General features: G+C 36.6%; 1 protein-coding gene across 5 annotated transcripts in view; it reads right to left on the reverse strand.

Moving 5' to 3' along the window:
- DTWD1 (DTW domain containing 1) overlaps nt 1–24890 on the reverse strand; it is an 87562-nt gene that overhangs the window by 55537 nt on the left and 7135 nt on the right. For 2 of the 5 annotated variants that reach the window (XR_004080528.2, XR_004080527.2), the window contains exon 5: nt 23729–23973. Coding sequence is in view for 3 of the 5 variants with exons in the window: in XM_005148711.3 (XP_005148768.1) it covers nt 23744–23973 (230 nt within the window). In the remaining 2 variants the exon portion in view is untranslated. Of the gene's footprint in view, nt 1–13947; nt 13970–17839; nt 23974–24890 lie in introns of those variants that run through there. The other 3 variants (XM_031048664.2, XM_031048663.2, XM_005148711.3) reach the window with 2 other exon arrangements.

Here is a 24890-nt window from a genome sequence, read left to right on the forward strand (position 1 = left end):
CATCTTCTTCCTTGGGATTGACTGGAGTGCAATTGATCTGTGAAACACATTGTGCAATGTGATTCTTATCAGGCAATCATGAGGTGTTTTCGAATTTGAAGAAGCAGTGGATTTCTTATTCTCAAAAATAAGCACCATATGGTTTGTAACCAGTTCCCTGACTGGCCTCCCAGCTCATTTAGTCTCTGGCTTCCTGACAAAACTGCTGACTCTCTTTGGTCATGCATCAGAGAAAGCTATTAGTTTTAAACAGAATCCTTAACTTGTAAAATAAAGCTTTAGTAACTCATGTCTGCAGTAATATGCAAATTTGATTTACTAGCATGTATAAAACAGGCTTCAGATCTGTGGAGAACATGTGAAAAGTTTCCAATACATTAAAGCTTTGACAACTATTTCTTTTCTTTCTCATCAGGGTGTGGTGAACACTGGTTACAAGGACTTGCCAAATAGAATGGCTACTCAAGCCAGTAGCCTTTATTCCAGTAACATCTTGAAATTATTAAAGCTGTTTCTCCCAAGAAAGAAAGAATATTTTTGCTTTGAACAACAGGATGATTTAGATTATGGGGCTATTGATCATGTCATTAAAGGAATTTTGGTAATGAAGGTGAGTTTCAGCACCACTTAATTTTTTTTTATAAAAACATATAAATTGTTTGTATGAAAGCTGTGATTGTTAGTTTAGTCATTCCAAGGAAACATTATCATTCAATGTCTACATGATAATGTGTGGGAGTTTCTTGCATCTTTCAAGCACAAAAATATGGGGCAAAAAGAGATTTATAGAATGTTTGATCTGTAAAATTACTGTTGTACTGTAAACTTGTGTTTTTAAAGAACGTGTTACTAAGAATCAGCCTGTCTCTTGGGCTACTGAATTGTGACTTAAGCAATATGACTTTAAGTGCAAGATAGGTTATGCACTCAAATCCGTATGCATTGAACTAAACTGGTGACAAGTAGGCATAGGTGAGTTCAAAATGACTTCAACAAGTGCAAGTCCTTCCAATCCCAAATGGTTTGGCAACACTTAGTATGTCTTTGTGCCAAGGTCAGGAGACGTAGAGTGGAACAAGCAGGAATTTATCCTCAAAATATAAAATGTACTTCAACCCTGATACGACATCATTAGGCTATCTCTTGCATAGTCTCTGTTGTAGTAGCAGTAGCTCTTATATCTTTCTACATCCTTTGGCTCTTTATTCTGGGAAGAGAAAAGGAACTAGGTATGCAGTTAAATCAGGAGATTTCTGAGAACTGATAATACCTGCATGTTGGCTGCAATTTTCTTTATGCAAGATGTTTCTAGAGATAGACTGATTTTTTTTTTTTTTTTTTCCAAGGAAGTTTATTTTGGATGTAGTAAAGAGGAAGGCTTAATTTCTGTAGTCATGGTGAGTCGGAGATTGACAGGAATCAATATTTGCCTCCAGGTAGCATTAAACCAAAGTACAGTCATGCTAAACATTTAAATATTGGCAGACTGGAATTACTGTTTCCTAAGAAAGTGTTTATAAAGAGAAGCATATTCGTGTTCAGCTTTTAAGGAATGTAGTCTAGGATTTAGGTAGGTTTTCTTGTCTAACATTTGTTTTCTGGGCTTTGTGTGTTTCCGTGTGGTTTTGATTTTGAGGGGAGAGTATTTTTGTTGGGTTTTTTTTCCCCTCTCCAGTATTGGGTGTATTACATACGAAATATATAAGGCCAAATTTGGTGCAGTAAGAACACAAAGATGGTTTTTCCAGCTGACTGAATTCAGTGGTCAGTGCTATTTTACAGACGAAAGGTTTTCATAACCAGTATAAGGTAAAGACCAAATCTCATTCTGTCTGCTCATGTGAGTAATCCCACTAGTTTCAGAAGGACAAACAAGTAACCATGACAGAACTTTTTCTGAAGGGTACCTCCATAACGTAATGAAGGGTAAGATAAATAGGAATTCATCCTAATTGTTTGGGGTTTTTTTTTGCAACAGGAGGTATAAAGTGTTATTTCAGTAACCTTTCTGAAGTACAGTATCCCTTTCTATTAAAAAGAAAGGCACAAAAATAGGAAGAGGCGTACTCTTACAATCTAGAAAAATTATTGACACAACTGGAATTTAGGGTACATGGGAATTAACTTATACATATTTCTTCTTGCCAGTTTGGCATTTAAATGATGAGCAATGCTAGGAATAATTATGTAAAAATAAAATGAGATCCTGAAAGGTAGTGTGGATTAACACTGAAAAGCAGCAGGCAGTGGTAAATCAGGGTTTCTAACATCATGTTGCTTTCCAAGTGAAGGAAAGACTAAAATTTAAACTTTTTGGGATCTTTGGTGGATCACTGTATACCTTTTGTTACCAAGAAACTTCTTCTGATATTAATTTTGTATGAAATAAAGAGCCAACCTATAGGTTAGGGACCCAATCCAGAGCCAATTAAAATTAACATAGACTGTTCTCAAAAGCTTTTGGATCAGGGCCTGTATATATTGCAGAACTCCAGATGTCATTATCTGTGTTGAAATATATGTAGGAAATGGAAAATGAATCATATAGCAAGGTTTTGATTATGTTGAATCAGATTTTTCTCATAAACACGATTGTTACAGTCTTTGTGTTAAATGTCTTTAAAAATAGTGATAGAATGAAAAAAGAATAAAGCAAATGGTAAAGGACACATACAGCACACCTTTTCAGGGGTTCACTACCTTCCAAAACTCCTGTTCAAGGTAAATGAGTAACAATAGAAATATCTATGAGCTCAAGGAAAGCAATTTTTGGTGGTACAGAAAGTTTTCTTCCTTCTTAGAGGAAGGAAAAAAAAAAAAAGTAAATCTGTTTCACTTAGCAAACCATTCCATAACCAAGCTTTGTACAGCATCTGCAAGACCTTTCTTACTGCCACCTCCCAGGGTCATGGACTTAAAATGTTTTGTCCAAAGTACCATCCTTGTTTGAAGGCCTGTTTTCTTTGATTAATATTGGGTGATTTGCGTGCAAGTTTTAATTTTATTAAAATCCTCCTAAAATGATAATCCAATTGAAAATTAAATTCATGTCATCTCCAAGATTGAGATTGTGATGTTTCTACCCTGAGCTTTGTCTTCATCTAAGAAATTTGTACAATGATTTGCTCAGTAAATATACTTGTGTGTATTTAACAAAATGTTGTGCAAGTGATGACAAAATATGTCTCTAAAATATTATATTATCTTGGAGTAATTAAATGATCTAGTCTTTTCCTAAAGAGGGAAAAACATTTCCTTAAGCCACCAACACATATGGTCAAAGAAACTAGTACTGGGAGTAATAATATTTTCTCCCAAGGAAGTATTGTTGAACTCTTTGTGTGGTCTTGCATCTTTTAACAATATTCAGATGCTACACTGTGGTCTGTATTCCTACTAAAGCAGTAAAGGTTGTGAGAAGTCATTGGGGAATTTGACATATTTATTTATTTTTTATAAACTCTTTCTCCATATTTGCCCAAGTGGAAAACTTTTAAAAGAAATCTAGTTTGGCAGTCCCATATGTATCTGCTGGATTCTGGGGTCCCCAATTCATCCTCAGTTTGACAAAGATTCCATTATTCCAAAATTAGTTTTCTGGCAAAAACAATGTCTACAAGTTATGCATGTTTAAAGTCACGTGCAGGAAATGCCTTCTGCTGCCATGGGTGTCAGTGACATTTCAGTGGAACTAGAGTTTGGGTTCAATGCCTGGTTTTATGATTAACAAAGAAAAGTGCTGGTTTATTCTTCTGAGTGCATACTCTTTTTTCTTCATATGTTGGCATATATTTTAGGACTGACTCTTGTTTATCTTAATCTTTCTTTTATTCAGATAGTGACCAGATTTGTTCTTGCTTGGAAGAGTGGCTATCGCACTACCCAGGAAGTCACACCTGGCCTCCATTTGCCTCTGATGCCAGAAATTGCATTTATTATTGCTGAGTGTACTGTCTGCTGCTTTTTTACGTTGTGTACTTCATTATGGGAGATTTTATTTCAATTTCATTAGGAGGGACTTAAAAGAAATCAAAACAAGATTAATGACTTACCCAGAGTGCATTACAAATGAGATTACAAGTTCCTGTCTCGACACTTTTACTCCAGGCACTAAATAATACTGTTTTCATATTACCTCCATGATGTGTGTTCCTACACAGAAATTTTACTGGCAACCAAAGTTGCCAAATAATGATCACTGCTTGTAAATACAGGAATGCTGACATATAAGTGTCAACTTTATGCTTATACCCATTGTCTCTACTGTAAATATGCGTATTTGTGTGAGTGACAAAATGACCAAAGAAGAAAATGTTTAAGAGAATTAATGGGAATAGTGAGAAGACATGATGAGAACTTTGATGTAATCTCAGGTATATCTGTCTATATTCTTTGCTTTTTCATCTGCATAGGATCTGCATAATAACCCTTTTTGTCTGACAAATAGGATGTTTCCAAAAAAGGAGAATGCTTCTTCAGGTCATGAAACTACTAGGTTAAATTTCCTAAAGATACAAAAGTATCTTTGGTACACAAGTGGCTAGGTTACTGTGCCTAATTGAGATACCACATGCCTTTGCCTTGATATGGAAGTACAAAACTGCATGTGGGAATAATAATTGACTTATTTTCCCTATAGCATACTTATCTCTGAAGTTCAGTATGTCTAATGCTAGGTTTCTAGTACTAATCAGGTGTCAAAATCAGTAACCTGATTGTTATTTATTTATTTTTCTTTAAAAGCATTAAACAGCTAGGACAGCCCCTGGAGTCTCTTCTTGCTGACCCTGAAGGTGAAAATTAATTACGGACCTCTGGATCATAAGACTGACTATTCAGGTGTGGAAAACCTGTAACAAAAAATATTTGCAGAGATGTGCACAGAAGAGAGGGATAGATTCCTCTACCCTCTACCCAATAGAGGTAAATTGATTCAAGAGGCTCACTGGAAATAGCCACAGTCAAGATGCCCCTTCATATTTTAGTCTGACCACTTTTGCACTGAGACTATCCATCCACAGACAGGGTTTCCTGCTGGAAACCTCTCTTAGAGTCATAGAATGGTTTGGGTTGGAAGGAACCTTCAAAGGTTGTCTAATCCAACCCCTCTGCAATGAGCAAGGGCATCTTCCACTAGGTAAGGTTGCTCAGAGCTCTGTCTGAATAAAAATTGTAACAAATTTGATATTTTTTTAATCTTACAGGTGAAATTTAATTTCTGAACAGGTGATTTCTTGATTATGCAGAATGCTGGATATGTTCCAATGACCTACTCCAGAATATGATTCTCTGCCTTCTTCCTAAAGCAGCATTTAAAGGAGGATATGGTACCCTTCTATGGCATTTAACATAACATTGAACAGGTTATTCAATGTTCAGCATTCTTCTGTTCAATAGTTAAATAATTCAAACCTAGGAGGGTGGTCTGTGCTAGCAAACCTAGCCATATGAGCAAGCAAAGAGCCTAATACTGCCTGAAATATTAATCCTACGAGCAGTGAAGAACAAGGGGTATGTGCAGAATCAGGCCCTGAAGGACAACCATTCACTTATATGGGCAAATATTTGCCACCATTCATTAGATCATGGAATTTGTTATCCCTAGGGCCAGAGAGACAATTTTATAGCCTTTTTGTTTTCTACTGTCCTTATTTGAGCATATTCCTTTGACTGTGCTGTTTCATTCAAGAGAAAACAGCCTTTCACTGCCAGTTCCATAATGTTCAGTTAGTTACAAAGCAGCAACACATTCATCAAAGGATTTAATTTATTTGCAGAAGTACCAATCTGTATTTAGTTTAGTTTATAAGTACGGCAGGAGAGAGACAATATTTACTTTTATTTGCTCTTTTTTAATCTACTTCCAGATGCATGTGGTGTTCAAAACTTATTAAAACTGAGCAATTTCTTCCTAGGGGTAGATTTTAATTGGCAATTATCTTTAGTATAGACAGAGAAAGGTGGTATTTTGCACTAAAAGAAGACAGATAAAGGAGGTATATTTCAGCACTAAATCTGGAAGAAATGAGGTGTTGGATTTCATTAATTCTTCAAAGTTTTTCAAACAGTACCATTGCTAGAGAGAAATCTGATGCATGTCCTAGAACTTACTAGAAGGTTACATGGCAGTCAATGTGCAAAGTAATAAAGTTTATTTCCCAAATGGTTATTTCACAGTTAGTTTTACATTGGAACCCCATTCTTTGAAATGATATTGTACTGCCATACCGGAATAGCTCATGTATATTAAAAGAATAAAGTAAAACATTTTGCTTTGTACTATAATGCATGGAGGGAATAGATGAATAAAATCTTAAAAAGTAATAAATATTTAAGACTGATAGAGATCAGACTGAACTAGAAGCTGTAACAGGTATTTTCAGTTTATATTCTGCAAACAAATAAAGAAGCCTTTCATTCTTACACTTAGATTTTGACCTGATTAATTGTGAGGACCAGGTTAATAATTAAACACTGGATCAAAATTATATGCTGCATTGTTGCTTCTTAGAGATAAGGTATAAAATCAGTGAAGCTAATATTTTTTTTTCCAGATGTCTTACATATGAATGCTTGTGATGTGTTCTGGGGAGTTGGTTTTGTTGCTTCTTGCTGCTTGTTATGTTGCATCTTTTCCATAAGCTGTAGTACAAGCCACATCAATACAGTCATACAGCTAGTCTGTTTAACCCCAAGTCTTCTCAGGACTCAGTATATATAAAAACTTGCTTCATCTCAGCATTGTTAATGTCCTTATATGACAGTTTCCCTTCTGTCAGATTTATATTTTTGGATTTAGACTTTTGAAAAGCCCATAAATATTTCTTGAGGATACCAGCCAACACATGGTCTTTGGCCTTTACAATGTTCCAAGAATGTTGAATGGCTATATTTGTCTGATAGTTATGATTTGAGCATCCTGGATTTTTCTGATTATTTTTGATCATACTTTCAACTCATTCAGTGATGCAGGTTAAAAGACAATTTATTATTTAAAATTGTCACTTTAAATACCAAAGGAAGTGTACATGTTCACTAAATGAGGTCATGTAGGAATTTCAGAACATTTTTAATATCAAAACATCTAAAATCAAAATAAGAGAGAATGTGTACTTTATATTTAATTTGATAAAATATACTGCTTTTGTCCATGAAGATTATACTGTCTATAAAACAGTTTTCAATTTGTCCAGTACTGGACAAACCTAGGAAAGGTGTAATATCTTTCATCTTGAACTAATGTGATAAGTATGTTTCTCTTGATACAGAGCATTAAGAAATAAGCCTGAAAATAATAAAGAATAAGTGTTGAGGCATTGTAGACTAATATTAGAAAACAATATACCAATATTGACGGTAATTGAAAACATGTACTCCAATATATGTCAATGGATCCTGCAACTGAGCTGCTGGGATGCTAATTAGTTTCATGGTCACTTGGTGGATTGGTGTCAAAGAAATACAGAAACCAGAAAATGCTGAGGGACGAATGTGCAGGAGCCTTACAATCAGAAATGGATACTTACATTAATAAACTGAGAAGAAATCTTTCTCATCTTTGAGATAAACTATTGGTTCTTCATCCTCCTTGAGATTTTAAAACTCTTCCAATGCCTTTGTATTCTTTTACAAAGAGTAAAGCTTTGTACAGCAATGATACATGTTTTGGTTTTGTTTTTTTTTTTTTTTATTTTGGTTTTGTTCTCAGATGATGTATTTTGGTTCAGTTGTGTGCTGTGCAGGAGTGCTGGCAGGGTTCTCTAGCCAAAACAACTCTGTGTTTTGGTGATGCCCTTGGTGTGATTGGGGTGTCAATGGTTTAGGAGCAAGCAGCAGTAGGAGCACCAAATCCTCACCAGAAGTGCTTGCACAGATGTCTGTAGTCATGGCTCTCGGTGGCATGATGTATATGTACACTTCTTATGCAGTGTTCAATTCACAGCATCCTTGTTAAGTGTTATTAATTAATTTACTATTCTTTGAGAGGATAGGAGAAGTTATAATGAAGTTATATAAACTTCCGAAGGTGTCACTCTTAACTAAAGGGGGGGACTTTGAGTTGGGGTGAAAGAAATACTGATTAAAACCTTAAGTTTTGTCAAAGTCTAATGTTCCAAAATAAAAAATTGGTGTTTCAAAAAGGACTGAAATTATTAGATGTTTTTTGGAACTTCCCATTTATTTTTTCAACTGAACTATTTTTGTTATGAATCTATGAACTGCCACAGTTGATCTGAATTAGCATGTAGCAATTTTCAGGAAAATAATTTTGTTTAAATTGCATGTAGTTTTGATGCTGCATCTCTGAGGATTTTGTATCTGATGCTGTGGAGGCCAACAGACATTCTCAAAGGTTGAGGCTATAACTTGGTAAGAGAGAAGAGGGGAAGGTACTACTTCTTTGCCAGTTTGTGACTTAGATTGTAGCAGTCTTCTAATGTGTTCAGAGCCATTTTGCCTGCCTTGGTTCTCTGTAGGCAAAATGTATTTGGAAACTCTGGTGGGTGCATCTGCACAACTTTCTCCCATATGTAAGAAACAGTGGCTTCAAAAGAGCTGTTCTGGGTCAGTTTCTTACAAGCTGTCATCCCAAAATGTTCTAGCAATGTATTTTTGGAAAAGACTTAAATTAGGTTAAAATTTCCTATAACTATTATATTTCTATTTAATTGTACTAAAACGAAAACAGCATTAAAAAGTAAACAGCCCTTTCTTGCTCAATGGTCTGTTTATGCTTTGAGTATGAAACACAATGTAATATTTTGTTTTGGATCTAAATCATTTAATTTTGCAGGTCTTACCATTGCAAAATGAATTGAAATCTCTGACCTTCCTCAGCTTGTAGCTGCATTTCACAGTCTAGCTGGTTTGGCAGCAACAGCTCTTACATGTATTGCCAAGTATGTGATGGAATATCCACACCTTGATGTTTATCCTTCTGCCAAGATTCTCAAAATTGTGGCATATCTGGCCACTGTATGGAGATGTAGCATTCAGTACTGCTTTAGTGGCTTCTGGAAAACTGCTGGGTACTCTTTAGTCTGTCATATGAAATTAGGATGAATCAGAGGCCTTGTTTTGCTTTCCTCAAAACACGGTTGAATCCTAGGAAGAGGTAAATGCTATTTCTCTTAGCTCCTTTGCAAGGGTAGGGAAGGAGCCTGATACAACTTAGCTTAACAAATGTGGTAGAACTGGAACGCAAGGAGGAGGAAGCTGGTGACTTTGACTTCTGTGTTGATTTGGAGAGAAGTAGATTTTGGTCTCAAGGATTTAGTTTGCTGGATTGGCTAGAGAGTGTTTGTTTAACTAAAAGTCTGACTTAGATTCCATAGAGCCTTACTCCCAAGATTCCTATGTGAACAACTAATGGCTAGAGGAATTGTAGTAAGATCTTTTAGGTCCTTATGTATCAATTATTTTCTCCTGTGATGACATACAGCTATTGAAGTTTTATGTTATGAATAATTTGTCCTATTTTCTACTACAAAGCAATCGTATATCAAACTAATTTTGTTTCCCCATAATTAATAGGCTGCAGTAGGAGTCACTCAGAATGATAGGAACTGACACACTTCCACTTCTGAGAATTCCTTCCGAAAAAATTACTAAGTTCTTGTCTTGTATCTGCAATAAGTTCTTCTTCCAGCTAAACTAATTTCCAAGGAGCCCAGTGTCTTTGATATTTTTATTCTGTGTCTGTAGTCTGTTTTAAATTCCAGCATTTTAGCACTGAAGTATTTTAGTGCTGAAGTCAGTACAGCATTAGAGCAGCCATGCTCTCTTCCAGGTGAACATGGCACCATTTCTACTTCGGCACCATTAGTTGAATGCTGGCTTGATCACAGCATCCATGGCTAGTATGATGATTGCTACATTGGATCCGGGCTGCACCCCTGCATTACTGTGCGATCTTGCTGTTACGGGACTCCCCTTCATTATGGTAATAGTATCAAGAGAGCAATTTTTGGACCTCTTCATTGCAAATAAATGTAAGGGTTTTGCACGCACATCCAGTGCTTGCTGAATGCTAGCCACAATGTAGCCTTGCACATTAGCTGAAAAATTTGGCATAAATTATGAGGAATCAACAAAGGACTCTGCAGAATGTTTATCTAGCCCTATAGAAATTCCATAACAAGTCTGCAAAGACCCTTTAGGATCCCACAAACCACTGCAGAGATCCAAAACTTTTTAGCCAGCAGCAGTGCTGTAAAATAAGCTGTGGATGTTTATCTAGTCAGATGTATATGTAATCCTATCCATTGCTGTAACTGTGGACTAGTTTTGGAAAGAATAAGGTCTTGTCCTGCAAAATAACAAATGATTTCAGCTCCTATTAAGGCTGTATAATCTTCCATCAAAAGTTCTAAAGGCGTATCTGCTTACATGACCAAACCCAATAATGATCAAAGGTGACAATCTTCTGCTAACTGGGTGCTTGAATGAACTTTTATTAGCCTTTGTTTCACTTATTTAATACTTCAGGAATTATAATTTCTTGAAATGTTAATTTATCTTTTTTCCCTTATGTGTTGTTTACTAAATTCCAGGGCCTGACACTGATAGCTGTAGGTGGAGCAAATATGCCTGTTACTAAAATACCAGTTACTCTGGCTGAACCTTGTGTGCAGAAGAAGTTCTTGACAACAGTCTCAACAATTGTGGGTTTCCTGACTGGTTCCTCTGGATGGAGCTATTCTGTCATGTGCTATGTGTGTGGTAAGGACGTTACACTAGTTTGTCCCTTTTTTTTGTGTGAAATAAAACCAGGGCGTCTACTTTGGAAACTTTCAGAAATAAAAAAGATGTTGCAGGAGATTGGATGACTGGACTGGCTCCCTGACAATTTTGCTCATAATGGTAGTAAATAACGAAAAGTTACAACAACTGGATAGATGTCTGTTGAGTTTTCTAGAATTAGGGTTTGGCAATGAACTCCTTAAATGCCAAGAACAGCAAAGAAACCAGAGTATGTCTGGGTTGCATGATGTGGAGCTATATAGAGATATCCAGCCAGCTCAAGGATTGCAAGCAGTATGTATGTGCTTGGAGAGCTCAAGCAGTTCCACGTGGCGCATCACTGAAGAGTGTAAGCATGCTAGCCGTACAGTTGTGGCTGGTCACAAGCATGGTGGACTGGGTATTGACTGGCACTCACATGTCAGCATGGGGATTAAACTGGCCTTGGGAGGGTTGATTCCTTCATATCAGAGTGGTGGTCTTACACCCTATGAGAACTTGCATAGCTTTGCCCAAGTTCTAGCTGTTCTGTGTATAAACAGTTCATAGTATACTGAATCTGGCAGTTGAACTTTAAAAACAACTAGGAAAAGCAATAACAGCAATGTGATTTACTCATAAAACCAACAATGTAAAGTAATATTTTATAAAATGCTTCATGGCTTTCACTGAAGGATCTCACCCAGCAACTGACTTTGAGGAAATGGGAAATGTTAAATGTGCTGTTTCATAACAAGCAAGACAGGAGATGTTATTTAAACAAAGAACATCTTTGTTTTGCTAGGGAAACATGTTAAGGTAGTTCAGGGAGGAGAAGAAAAATAGTTTTAAAAGGCCTAGAAAACAGAGTTTTCTCAAAGGTGTATTTGAAAATCTGTTTGAAATATGTGATTTTTATGCCAAGTGGGATGCTGAAGCTTTTTTTTCTTTAAAAAAAAGGAAAAGGCCATGCAATACTGAACTGTTGAACCATTGCTGTATCAGCTTCACAGCTTGTTAAAGTAAACTTTAATGAGCTGAAGAATATGCAGTCTGCCTTCCCAAACAAACTACATGGGAACTAACAGCAAATGAACTATTTATTTTGGTATTCTTTTCATGGACTTGGAACTGCTGTTTTGACCAATATGCACTTTTAATATGTTCACCTTCAGGCCACAATCAGATCTTTGCCAAATGTCATTTTTTGGGGGATATATCACAGCATCTAGAGCAGGAAGGAAACATATGGAATTTTGGAACGTGCATTGAAACTGGATTAGACCAAGCTATTGCAATGATAAAGGAGACCAATTCTATTGTTATGCAGATGAGAGTTGAGGTATTTGTGGTTCAGTTACTCAGTAGTAGGCTTTTCAACTAACCTGGGGTCTTGCATAACATTTCACTGTTCCTTTAACCTTGTCAGACTCCTGTTTCCACTTAATTTGAATCTATCCCATTCATGCTTGTTATGTAAATACTAAAATTGTTAAAATACCTCTTCCCTCCTTATATGCGACCTGTGTCTCTTCTGATGTTAGCAGTTATACCTGCCTGGGCTTTGCCCATAAATACAGACCTCTACAATCATGACTAACCATCTCTGTTCCTATGTATATGGTTTGCTTCCTTGGAAGCTGGAGTATCCTGAGCTTCCCAGAAGAGTACCAGCTTTCTCTACTGTGAAATCCTAAGCCTGCCAAGTCACTCGCAGACTACCTGATTGCACACTATTGAAGCATTGCTGAGCTTCACCTTGACAAGTCTACTCTTCTTTGATGCCAGATTTTATTCTTGATTTTAAGTGTTTCGGGGCACAGATTTTGCTTTCTTGTCTGTTTGCAGACTAGTGCTGTTATTTTAGTGAGGTACAAATATGCAAGAGTCTTGGAAATACACATTATGGACACTCAAAATACAATAAAAGCTGAGAAGGGATTGTAACAAACATTTGGTCACAAAACACAAGGCTTTATTTCTTCTTTCCTGTGTTTGCAGTGAAACCTTTTGCTCAGATGTATTTAAAAAGTATAACATTTTTGTGACTTAGTGCCTACTTGTCACCTGTAAACCCATTTAATGTGGTGTCCTGGAGGTATGCAACATTAGTGAAAGCTGAATACTGATTGTGATGTAGTGATCTACAACCATAATTATAGTTCTAATGAAAAAAGCTGTTTGACTGAAAGTGTCACACCTAATAACACAGCATAGGTATTGGCAGAACTGTGCCATTTATGTAATGATACAGCACAGGGCACAAAGGCTCATCAAGACCCTAGACCTAAAACTGCACTGCTCTTACTTTCATCACGTTTATGCCACTGGTCATATCCTAGAATTTTGAAGCTTTACTGTTGATGTATATTCCAGCTATGATGTCAGACTTGCTGTTTATGATTAGCCCTCAATAAGCCTCAGTTTATATCTGTGAACCCTGCTAGGAGTTTTTTCAAATTAAAAACTAATGAAGGTCTCTAGCACAGAGCTGAGGATACAGAGCATTTGGGTTTAAATCTTAGTTTACATCAGCTAAATATGAGATGAAGTCACTGAAGTTAGTCCCTCATTGTGTTAATTCTCATAAAGTAAAAAATCTTTCTCTAATTAAAGATGGGTAACCCAGCACTGCCAAGGTTTATACAGGGTAATTCACTCAGATTCCTCTAAGAATGGCAAGTGTTGGCCAACATTCATTTTCAGTTTGCAACAATAACCAAAAAGGTTGTGCCACGCTGTTTTAGGAGAGTTTAAGTTCTGTAGGATAACTATAAATGGAAAATATTAACAGAGATCAGGAAACATTCAGTTTTCACACATCCTATCTACAGGACATCAGAGCCACTGAATTGAAATGTGTCTGCTAAATCATTGTTCTTTCATTTTGCAAACAATCTGCAACAAATTGTGAGAAGTTATAGTGTTTTACGAATGTGTGTGAGCAAAAGATTATGGTTCCAAGTATGTAGGCAAAAATCCTTAAAGAAAACAGTTTTTAGGCACTGATTGCCTGAAGCTATTGAGAACTTGCTGTATAGGTGGTTGGTATGTTTTGCACTCTGTTGGAAGCTGAGGTGAGCCTAGGCCTTTTCTCCCCAACTTGCGGGTGTTACAAGCACTGTATATACCTACAGTTGTAATCACGGAGACTTCTTCAGCTGACCCAAGAATACAGTTGGCTTCTTTCAGATGCAGCTGCATGAAGCCCTTAGCCAAATGGATGGGTCATCATGATGAGGGGCCTCTGAAAGGAGAGGTATATGGAAAAAGAGGAAGAGAACTGCCAAAGAGCCTCCCCCAGCAAAGCAGGCTGCTGTACAGAGCAATGTTAAGTGCTGTTGTTTTTGTGTAGTCACATTAAAAAATCCAACAGAAAACACTCAAAGTCCTAGAAATTCATTGTTAGTCAAGATGTTTATATACTCTTGTCCTGAAGATTAAAGAAATTATTTTTAAAAGGGTCAGAGACTTTATGTGCAGTAAAATACTGAATTCCAAATAGAATGCAGCAGTGTTAAAAGCACACACAGACACACACACACATATATATCAGTGTTCAGAGTGTTAATGATTTGTGGTTTTAATTTGCACTTCTTTTTTTTTTTCTGTATAGGTCCTAAGTTTGGGAGTATGGCAAATCTTTCCTAATATATTCTATACTGCATAAGTAATGAAGGCCATAACAGCTGTGATTATTTCTCTGGAAATGCATCTAATCTGTAGCAAAAAATGGCTCCATACTGCCTCTAGGCTTCCCTCTCCTGAGGCTGCCAGCTATTAAACCAGAGCCTATGTAGGCCACTGGCAGATAGGGATCTTTTAGTTTCTAGTTTTTAGTTTTTTTTAGCACCTCTTCAGATTTTTGTATCACCTTGTACTGGCTGTATTTCTTTTGCATAGAACTCTTCACTGCTTCATCTGCTTTAGAGCTGCTCTGCATTTCTGGACCCAGCTTGACAGGTGGGAGTCAAATGAGATTATTTTGTTCCAAGCAAATATGCAGGTGATAGCTCGTGAAGGGAAATTTACAAGCTAAATTGAATATCATAGGATCTTGTATTTACTAACTTTGAGAAGATTTCATCTCAAATCTTTTCAGCTGACAGCCTTAAAATGCTTCTCACTCACTGTCCATCCTATAAACTCAGTCTGGGAAGGTAAAATGATGTATCTGCCTTTCATATATGACTGAAACAGTGGTAGCTTCATTGCTGTAATGAGGCCGATATGCTTGCATTGTTGTATCAGATAAGTTTGTTGACATTACATTTCCATGTATTTTAGGAACTTAGCAGGGAAAACTAATATTTATATATTAGACTGCTTTTATTCCCCTTTTCTCAAAGTAGACCTATGGTCTTTCACTTGGAGGCTGTGCTCCATGTAACAGTACACTAAATTCCTTTGGCTCATGCCTCTTGGTTACTTGGAGGCCTGTTGCAGAAGATAGAAAAATCAGTTCTGGTACAGCCAGGACATCCCTGCCTTTTCTGGTTGCCAGGCTGCCGGGAGGCATAGCCAGCCCTGTTGTTAAAAAGGTTAACAGGAATGGGAGCTGGAATGTGATGCTGATTTTAATAAGGACTCTAGGAGACTGAACAGATGTACAGACCATTAAACTTGACTTCTCTGGGCAAACTGTGAGCAACTCTAAAAAAAATGTAAATTGCTAGGCACATGGGTGTGTGTTTGGCAGATGAGTCACTGCTGCTTTTGCAGATGTCACATTTCATAAAGCCGTTAAAGGTTTCTTGAAGCTATCACTGAGCATGAAGATAAGGGTGATTTACTCCATACTGCTGGTGCTACAGCTCTAAACTAAGCCACATTTGTTTATCAGTAGTTTCTCCAGTAGTTCACCATTCACCAGCACTAATTAGAAGGAACTATTGACAATTTTTAGAGATATGTTCTACCATCTTAACCCAAGCTGTGCAATTGCTAGCTCTACTGCAAGGCTAATTCCTGGACAATGGACTGTCTGTAAATGGAATGCTCCTTGTATACAGCCATGGAACTGGAACTGAACCGAATAGAGATTGTAGATTTGGACTGTAAGTGAGCTGTGTTGAAATAAACTATGTGGTATGACACAGTGGATGTCATCCTCAGATTCCACGTATGTGCTTTATTTAGTGACCTCACAAGGGCCTTGCATAAGACTGCCTCTAAATTGCAGGAGTATTTATTTTCATGGTATCTTACACAGAGAATGCACAAATTTTTTTTTAATAGTGTTTGTTAGCACATGTAACTGCCAAGATTTGATTCTAGGCTTGAAGATCAACAGATGGACCTAATTTTTTTAATTCAGATGAAATAACAAATTGTCATCATTTATTGTATGCTTGGTTAATGTGCTTTGGTGTTGTCTTGATAACCTGAAGCAGTGGCTTTTCCTTTCATAGTAACACATTTTGTAATATATTTCCTTTTTGTTTCAGATGCAGACTTGGCTCGGGTCATTGGTGCAAATGACATAGTGAACTCAGCAGCAGAGGAAAATCCTGATTCTGTTATTGCTAGCATGCCAATATTGGAACTTGGAAAGTCAAAAAGGTACTAAAAGCAAGGGCAGAGATCAGTACAATGTTACTTATGTTAACTTCTTGCAGGTGCCAACATGGAAACATCTAAACTGATGCTTCTTAAGATGAATACACATAGACACCTGTTTAACTGAAAATGGCCACTGCCTATAAAGAGGGTAGAACTTTGCAGGGGCCTACAAAGAGGAATCCTGGCCATTTGCATAGGACCATACATATGTCAAACAGCTACAGTATTAAACATTACCTTTCTTGCTTGAATCTACCATGTTAGTTTGCATGGACTTCAAAAGTTTCAAGATTTCTTGTTTCTTACCCCTTTATATTCCCCTCTCCCCAGTGGATTCTCCTATTAAAATGAAAAAAAAAAAAAAAAAAAACCAAACCAGGCTTTGCCGATGTTAGAGATTATTCTGCATTTAAGAGTTTGACAGTATAGTTTTGTTGGCAAATTCCCTGGCAGCTGCTTCAGGCATTGGTTTTAAACCAGTTCCCCAGATCAAGTCAGCCACATTCAAGGAAAAGTTGAAGCCTTTGGCAATGTAAAGGTCTTTTGCCAACATAGTCATGACAAACAGAATGCAAGCATTTTTGTACTCTGAACTACACAGGTATGCAGATCGAAGCCACTACTGTAACCACACTTGAATATGTTTTGAGGTTAAAAGAGGTAGTAAAGCTATCCAACTGTTTCGAGTACACTGAGGTGCTTACATGTTTCTGATGATTGAAGCTGTATCAAGTTACTTGTCTGCTGTAAATATAAAAAAAAACCCCAAGCAAATCAACCCCAAAAAACTAAACCAGGCTCTGCAGCATTGACTTGGCCCAAATGAAGCCTGTGAACAGAGAAAGTAAGATAGAATGTTTCAGCTGCATAGCCTAATCACTAGAAAATGCAGGTTCAGGTCAAATGGAATTCATGCTGCATTTGGCAAATAATTTCGTCATGAAACTGAAAGCCCCACCTCCCCCCTTCCCCCCCCCCCCCCAAATTTTGGAGGAAATAAAACATTCATGATGTTTTTGCAATACGTAATTTCTATGTAGCATTAAGCAGCAACCTTTGAAATGAAGTCTGTAGTTTCAGCTTGAGCAAACTTTTTTTCTGGAACCCAAAGTATTGTTCTTCTGTAGAAAAGGCACTAAGGATAGGTTATATTTAGACTTAGAAAGAGTCTGATTCTGTTCATTAGCATCTGTCTCCAAAGCAAACAGTTTCAGGAATTGTACTATAGCAGACCTTTAGGCTGTGAGGGTGGCATTCAAGTATGGTTTAAGAAAAAGACCCTCCAAAATTGAGTGCATCCTAGGAATGTTTTTTAGAATTCAATTTTTAATAGAGTAGAAGCAAGGTTTTCCATATGGAAGCCAGCCTGAATCATGATGATGAAAGCCTCAAGAGTCCTAAGTTTGTTCAAAAACCAGACCTGGTAGACATTAACAGGTATAGACATTGATATGGGTAGAGATTATATGCAATCATTGTTAATAGCATGTCTGTTGATACTGAGGCATAAAATGTCTGTTGATACTGAGGCACAAAAAAAAATGAAGAGCACATATTATTTACCTCACGGACAACTTCTTCAATGAAAGTTACATGTTATTCCATATCTTGTGCACAAAAAAGTATTCTTACAGAATAAAGGCCAGGTCTTACCTCAGTTCGGTAATACAGAAGGTATATTATAAAATTCACAGTTAAATTAATAGGTTTACATGCTATTGTTTGCCAGAAAAATACAATGAAATAAACACTAGCATAAACTGAGGAATTTATAAACTAAGTGCATATTACTAATAAAACCCCAAAACATCAGAGAAACACTGTCTCTGGTTTGGTTATTTTATTCTCTAGTAAATAATCAAAAGACAACAAAGAAACCATCATGTTGCATGATATACAGTATGAATTTTCCATCAAGGGTTGTATATGTGTATGTTCACTGTAGGTGCTCCTGCACACAATTACTTGGGGCAAATACATTTTCCTTCATACCAGGGAGGCTGCGCTTTTGCTCCTTTCTCCCCTTCTCTGCTGAACTAATGGTGGAGCATGATATACAGCACTTCCTCTGTGAAGGTGAGTCAGAATTTATGCGTAGTTCAACACGCTCTGGATTTTTCTTTGCAGTTTTACAATTTTAGTTGTTTTGGAATAATCTGTTTACCCCTTTGGCCTCATTTGACGTGCCCTGTTAAGCCTGGATAGGTGGATGGACAGATGTGCTAAACTGTTTTAACAAATAATATTTGGTGCTGCTTGGAGATGCAAAGAAAACATGATAACTTTCAGACAGCAGCCGGGAACTACACTAGACTCATTAGCAACAACACTGGGAGTAGTGAAAAGGTATGAAATACTATTTGTTTTTTCCAGTGTATTGTTTGGAGGGATAATACAGCACTTGTGCTGGTTAGTGCATCCAAACTTAACATATCAGTTCCTAGTCAAAGTACTCATCTGTGTACATTAAGAGGCACAGCTGTATGTTTGTATAGAGGCTCACCTATATGGCTGTATCTAATTAAAATATACATTTGGTCTGTACGTATAACAGTTTAATCTTTAATTTTGTAAACTCTGATACCATGCTTTGCTTTTCTTTGTATGTTCCCTAAGATAAAAACAGCATAGGAGAAAATCTTTGGCTTCTGTCCTAATGTAGTTATTGCTAGGATGAAGGTATATATTACTGATACTTACACATACACACGTACTTCTGTACAACTCTTCTAGCCCTACTGTTGGAAAATTTTATCATCAGAACTGTTGAAGTAGTAATACTCAACCTTTAGATTTCATGCTGAGTTCAACTGGCTTATAGCTTTGTTTGTAGAGACGTTACTCGGAAATCAACTTTGTAGGTAAGGGAAGTGAAGCACACATGATGATAGGGTGAGCAGGACTTAGGTATACTGGTGTGGAGCATTCTCTTGTCTTCACTCTTTGGTGGTATGTTCCTAAACATCCTATTACAATACCAGTGGTCTGAAAAGTCGGCAGTAAAATGAGTTGATTTGAATGGGAGAACATGACCAGTAGTGCTAAAGTTGTACAAAAATTCCCTTTTCCAGTGAAGTGAAAATACGAAGTCTGTTTTGTGTTAGAGAAGTAGTTCCCACCTCTTGCTATGGGACCCATGAAATACTTTTTTTTTTTTCTGGCAGGTACCAGTGAAGAAACCACACCATAATCTTAAAGCTTAATGTGATACATTACTTTCGAAATTCTACAGCATCTGATTTCTCTTCAGAATCCATAAAATGGCAGCAATATCTTAACTTTCTGAGCAGGCATACAGGAAGAATGTAACAAATTTTTCATATGAACACTTACTTTGAATGTTGCCATTACCAAGTGTCACCAGTCAAACTCAACATTCTAACTTACAACAGCATTGGAATTTTACTCAGCGTGTCTCAAGACAACGGATAACAGTTCAGGAACTATGGGGAGTTGTTCAGTACCTTGATGGGTGACCTCATAATCTGGTATCAATAGATCAGTAATTTACTGCCATATAATCTTTTCATCTTAGTAGGAAAGCTTTCCTGTTTTAGCATTGCTGCAGTCACTATTAAGTTTTGTGTCACAAACCAAGTTTGAATTCAGCTGATGCTCAGCTTTTTGGAATTCGAGACAAGTTAATGGTGTGCATTAATGGCATTATAGTAAATGACAGGAAACTAGTAGGAAGTTTTCCACATACACGCCCCCCCCCCATTTTGGTGTTTTCAAAGACAGGTATAGGTGGAATAGATTTTTGTATCACGTTACGTTTTCTGTAAGTATGCTATGACATAGTTTATGAATATAGACTGATTTTTAAAGCATTCAGGCAAAATACTGAAAAGTCAGTGAGAGACAAGAACAGATTGCTACAGTATTCTACAGCTGGGCCTGGATGAGCCTCTGTGGAAAAGCAAATGCACTCAAACTATTAAAAATAAATAAAAAAGTCAAGGAGAAGTAGCAAAGGATTTAAATCAGGTGAGATTACAAGTGCTTTGGAAGCTGCTTCTGTAGATTCCAAGTTGCCATCTCTTTTCAGTCTCAAGATATCTTTACCCCACCCATGCACTGATATGACCCTCTATTCAACCTAGGTTTGGAACATTTGTGCTACCTTCCAGGAAAGGAATTGGTTTTTGCAGCTCCCTCTTATTCCTGTTGAGAAAAGGATTAAATAGTGCCTCTGACCAAGCATACAGGCATGCTGAAGTGAAGCCACTTCATGCTCCTGGCCAAACAAAGAACAAAAATACCCACAATAAGCAAAAGCAGATGGCTTCAGTGGCAGGAAATGAGTGAGCCAGACTGCAGGTAAAATAGTTCTCTGAGCACACTGCAGAGCTTTGTAATGACAGGTTCTTTGTTATCTGGGGCCTCCCCACAGGAGGCCAGATGTCTTCTGTTGTGAAAGGAGATAGATAGAGATGCTCTTCCTTTTCCTCCCCCTTTAACTTATGGCTGTTTAAGTTACTGCTAATGGAAGTAGAAGCCTGTTTACCCCCTTGCTCTCTGATGTTTTTGGAAACAGAAGAGATAGTTAGTGCACGGGTATTCTGATATGAAAGAGAAGGCCCAGAACTGGCCTTTACCTCCCCATGACCTTCATTTTAAAGAACAGTGATGTCAGTGCTGCTAATTGTACTTGAAAGGATAAACCACTTGATCACTTTCATTTGGTGGAACAAAATTATTCTTCAGTCTCAAAGCTGGAAAAATGTATCAGCAGTTTTGAGACATTTTCAGTGTGAGGTGGAAGACTTGGCTGGTTTGGCTGCTTATATCAATACTGAAATTAAATAGAGGATTTAAACATTTTTACATATGGGAGAGGAGGAAGAACTACATCTGCTCAGAGCAGATCTGCAGCAGAAGTGACAATAACCTCCTTCCCACCCTCATGAAAGGTTATCAGAGGAGTATCAATAGACCATAATTAATGACAGATATTAAATGTGCCTCTGTCACTTGTGTAAGAATGACTATTGCATTACACCGCAGTTGCATTGGAAGAAGAAGAATCTGAACCCAATTCCGGGACACAGTGTTCCAGATTTACAATCTTTTCTGTACGTTGATTTCACCTGAGAATTAAGACTAATTTACTTTTGGAATAGATTCTTAATTCCCATTGTTCAAATAAAGTGGGATACACAAAACTTAAATTTGGAAACCATTCTTAACCTTGTGAAACTATTTTCCAAAAGTAACAAAGAACAGCTTATATAAGCTTTTATCTGACCTCTGCTTCTTAAATAAAAAAACATGTTTTCAGGGAAATGTGTCTTGGAAGTAACTCCCCCTCCTCCCCATATTTTTCTCTCTGGTTCTTGTAAAACGTTAGGTCAGTGGGTTCATTTTATTTTTGTTTGTTTAAAGTGGGTGAAAGTTTCCTTCTCAAGCTATTGTACTTGTGTGACTTAAAAAAATATTATAACAATCTTTGTTTAAGAAATACAAGAACAGATGGAAATGTCAAAAGACTATCAAAATTCATAAGAAAGGAAATAGCGTTAATCATTGTAGAAAGCTAAAATAGCCTCTCAATAGCAATAAGAACCAAAGGAATAAGAAATGTATTGCTTCAATAACACTGAGACATGACTTCTGATTTTTCTTATTGCCTGGCACATGAACTCAGTATGTATGTATATTTAAAAATGATGTTTGTCATTCTGACTTCAAGCCTGTGTTTCTCATGATGCTGTTATAGTTCCCGCACATTTCACATGCATTTATGTAATTTAATTAGCATTTCTTTTTGTAAATGGAACTGTGTTTTAGTTATCCACTGAAATGCATTTTCATATGTATTTGTTAAGATAGGTATTACTTGCAGAGAGTGTATTTGTATGTTCTGTTTTAAGCAGTTAAAGAATCCTAGAATAGCACAGGTTGGAAGGGACATTATTCAAAGGTCATCTAGTTCAATCCCTCTGCAATAAGCATGGATATCTTCAACTAGATCAAGCTGCCCAATTGTTAATATTGCAGTATTAACTTTGATTTCAGTATCTTGAAGCAAAAAAAAAATCTCCTATAAATCTGTTGTTTGAGCCTGTATATAGCTGTGTCAGCATAAGATTTTCTGGCAGTATTTTTCAAGGCATTGTTTCTATGATCACCAGGGTGTGACAGGGCCCTCCTGGGCTATATAGCTGATAAGTTAGGCCAATTTTTTTAGGAAAATATGCAACAAACTTCAAATTTGTTTAAAGAAATTATCTATTATAATTTTTCTGTGTCACTTTGACAAGGTTTAGTGTTTCCTTAAGTAACGTGCTTCTGAGAATATTCATTAATATTTATCCATCTTACATTGTACCTCTAACGAAACATTCTCTTTCTGTCTTAAGACTGTAATTTTACCAACTTGATTTTTTCTGGCAGAACATCCTAACATGATACAAATATATTTGTATAACTGCTTGTAAAGATACAGCTTAGGACTATTACCTCTGCCAACATCAGCTGCATGGTATAGCTTGGCAAAGTCACTCTTCTGTAATTACATTCACATGTGATGACTCTGCCAGCAGTGCTACATATACAATCAAAACTTTCATCAGCATCAGACAAAGTCTTATTTAGCTGTTCAAATTTGCACTATTACTGCAAAAGAAAAACACAGCAGATGGACAGTCTGCCTAAATTAAGGATGTCTTGTCGGAATTGTGGTTAGAACAAGTATCTTCCCTATATTTTGTCTCTGCAAATAGATTTGTCTTGAGTCCTGCAAATATATCTGTTTCCAGACAAAAGTATGTGGCATCTATAAAATTTTACGGTTTAAGATATGCCACTGTGACATTTAAGTTAATGTTGTACAAAATGATATTAATGAAAAAATTATCCAAAAAGTATGTGAATGGTACTACAGAAATCATACACTATATAATGTTAAAGAGAGCATTCTTTTCTATTACTAGGACAATTTTCCAGAATTAGTCTCGAAGATACATAATTTATATTCTAGTCAGTTAATGTGGCTTTTCATTTTGTATTGGCACATCCCCAGTTGAATACCATCCTAATAATTTCACTCAGCTTTTCATGTCATGAAAGTGAAATCAGTTTTACTGGGTAAAACACAATGAAAACACCTGAAATAAAGTATTAATAACAATAAAAAGCTAGCATGCTAATTCCTTTTCACAGTTAAGAGACATGACTCCTTATGGCAAGAGGGGCCAAGTCTTCCTATCCCCACCTCAGGAAATAATCTCACTGTGATGACACAACACTTAGCAAAGCCTGACTGGTTTCAAAGGAGTAATTCTTATTAGACTGCTCATCACAGTAGTTCTACAACCTCAAGTGTACGGGACATAAAATCTGCAGCTTACTTTTGGACAAACACTTAACCATTATTAAGAGTATAGTCTATTTCCAGATTACATTTATCATCATAAAAGAAACCAAATATAGTGTAACTTACCTATAGACAGACATCTTACTCTCTTCCTGCACAACACTTGGCATTTTTAATCAATGTGTACATAAATGAAAAGAAAAAAAGCAGATTATCATATTGTCCTTTGTAGTTCTCTTTCAAAATCTCCTGATGATAGTCTACAAGGAAATAATAAATTGCTTCTATTGTGGAAAGGTATGTATCTGGCTTCCCCTTCTGATGACGCCAAAAGCAAGTTTTCCTTGTCTTCAACTCAATTTGCAGCAACCCTGTCAAGAAAAAAAAGATGACATAGATTAGACAATGTGGATTGGTGGATGGGTTGCCAAACAGGTTTTGTTTTCTGACTTTGCTGCTAGCCTGCTCGATGCCTGCATGCATATAACTTCTCTTCCAGTAGCTCAATTTCTTTTCTGTAAAATGGAGGCAGTAATTTTATTTTCTTTTGTGTACCACTTTGAAATGTTATGAGAAGGTGCTGTAAATGCTAGCTTACAGTCCTCATCTGCAATTAAATTTGTAGGTTAATCCTCCCATTCATACAGCTTCACAGCCTTCAGCAAACTGCATGGACTGTTCAGATGGAAAGAGTGAAAACCACATGTACAAAGTGTCATCAGTGTTCATAAAATTATTAATAAACTTCATTGTTTGCAAAGCTAATAGCTTTCAGTGGAACACAGAATGCCTCAGTTTTGCTGAACTGGGGAATATTTTCTATGAGCTAGACACTTTTCATTTGTTAAAGTAACTGAAATCTCACAGGGATTACTCAGGAGTAAGTATAAGAGATGGTCATTAATTTTATTAGAAACTAAAAGCATTCCCACTTGAGATGAAAGAATGAAATTTGGTCTCTGTGTGGCACATGGAAATCTTTTATCTACTATAATCTCTTAACTGTTTTATTATTCTGATTAATTTTAAATGTCTATCTTGTTTTTTATGTTCCTTAAGAAGCACAAACTTAAAATCACTTTAATGTGTAATCACTTTGTAAACAGGATGGACAGCTGCATTATAAAAAAGTTTATGCACCCATCAAGGTGTATACCAGCATCAGCTTGTAAAATTATTTCTTTCTGAAATGTTAAAATCAGATACTAAGTGTGTATCATGGGATGGTTTAGTAAAAGTAATAGTAGAAGTAACTATGGTTTTAGGATTGCTTGGAAGTTACAGAGAA

The sequence above is a fragment of the Melopsittacus undulatus genome, chromosome 9, assembly GCF_012275295.1.
Source record: "Melopsittacus undulatus isolate bMelUnd1 chromosome 9, bMelUnd1.mat.Z, whole genome shotgun sequence".
NCBI classification, from domain to species: Eukaryota; Metazoa; Chordata; class Aves; order Psittaciformes; family Psittaculidae; genus Melopsittacus; species Melopsittacus undulatus.